This window comes from Gregarina niphandrodes (assembly GCF_000223845.1).
Source record: "Gregarina niphandrodes unplaced genomic scaffold scaffold00931, whole genome shotgun sequence".
Classification (NCBI taxonomy): domain Eukaryota; phylum Apicomplexa; class Conoidasida; order Eugregarinorida; family Gregarinidae; genus Gregarina; species Gregarina niphandrodes.
Window position 1 is genome coordinate 1 of NW_011646203.1, and position 1,569 is coordinate 1,569.

At 54.9% G+C, this 1,569-nt stretch overlaps 1 protein-coding gene across 1 annotated transcript; it reads left to right on the forward strand.

Moving 5' to 3' along the window:
• Nucleotides 1–264: 264 nt before the first annotated feature.
• Nucleotides 265–1,430, forward strand: GNI_235400 (aspartyl protease; the record flags this gene model as incomplete). Its single annotated transcript, XM_011136481.1, has 1 exon — nucleotides 265–1,430. A coding segment is annotated over one exon (1,166 nt), but the record flags the coding sequence as incomplete, so codon positions are not given.
• Between the last annotated feature and the right edge of the window lie 139 nt (nucleotides 1,431–1,569).

Here is a 1,569-nt window from a genome sequence, read left to right on the forward strand (position 1 = left end):
TCCTTGGCCGTCCTGAGAATCAAGGCGGAACGGCTAGAGAGGAACGAGGCCGACAAGCTCAAAGAAATCAGGATCCACTACCAGGAGTCCGACTCCGGCCGTTCGAGGCGGGAGAGTAGGAATGAGAGGAAGCGACCGCTACCCACCGGTCCATGCGGTCGGTGTGACCAAATAGGCCACTTCGCTAAAGACTGCAAGTACGTGAGGTCACGGTGTAGCAAGTGTGGTCTCAAGGGACACGCGTCAACTGCGTGCCGAACACGTATGCTCTCCGACGGCATTAGCCACGGCAGCAAGCTTGTGGAAACGGCGGGCGCCATCAATGTGTCTATCAAGAAACCGCGAACTACGAAGGAGCGGTACGACACCATCAAAGGCACAGTGAACGCCTTGGAAAGGAAGTACGTGGATAAGGCGGCGAAACTCAAGAGTAGGCGAGAGGCCTCCAAGGCCAGGAGCCAACGCTCACGAGTGGGTGCAGCCGTGGTTGAGGACGATGTCACGAGCGACAACCAGTCGGACGACTCCAGCAACCAGCTGGCCGAGCAAAGCGTAAACGTTGGCATAACCGAACACGCCCCTACCACTACCAAGCACAAGTTGCAACCTCGCCTTCACATGGTACACGCGTTCATTAACAACCACAAAATTGGGTGCTTTCCAGACACCGGTGCTGAACGGTCAGTGATATCAGCGGAAGTAGCTGACAAGCTCAACCTTGTCTCAACCGAGCAATGCGTCTCGCTCAAAGGAGTGTCTGACACACCCCTGCGCGCTAGGATAACAGAACCAGTTGTCGTAAGCGTAGGAGGAAGGTCGTGCAGCACGTCCCTCGTTGTCGTGCAGCCGAGAGTGCCGACGCTGCTAGGCGTGGATGTGCTAGTGAAGACTGGCTTGTTAGAGGTGGATGAGGCAGGCATGAGACTGAACATACCAGCGCTGTACACCGAAGTCGAACCGCCCAAGCAGGTGCGAAAGGACGTCGTATCTGGCGTTGACGAGACTAAGTCCGACGAAGAACTGCTGCGCGGCGCGAGACAAGAGGTACAGACGCAGGCACAGCATCTCAGCGGAGACGACTTCGAGCAACTCTGGTCAGTCCTCCAAACCTACTCAGACGTGTTCCTCAGACCTAGGAGTGGCCAGGTTGAGTACCAGGCCCGCTTCGAAGTCGAAGGGCGACCTCACAAGGCAAGACTACGTCCACTACCACCCACCGCCGAAGCCGAGTTAAAGAGACAAGTGGAGAGCCAGCTAGACAAGGGGGTCATAAGGCCTAGCAAGTCACAGTGGGCTGCTTGCCCTTTTGTTATACCAAAGAAAACCGGTGATTACAGGGTGGTGATTGACTATCGTGTCCTGAACAGCAGAATGAAGGACGATGCCTTTCCCATTCCTCTGCTATGGCATAGTCTTCAAAAGTCTGCGGGGTACACACATTATATAACACTCGACTGTAATTGGGGCTTCTGGAACGTCCCAATACACGAGGAGTCAAAACACCTAACGGCGTTCACAACACCCTGGGGCCTGTATGAGTTCAACGTAATACCATTCGGTATAAAGAAC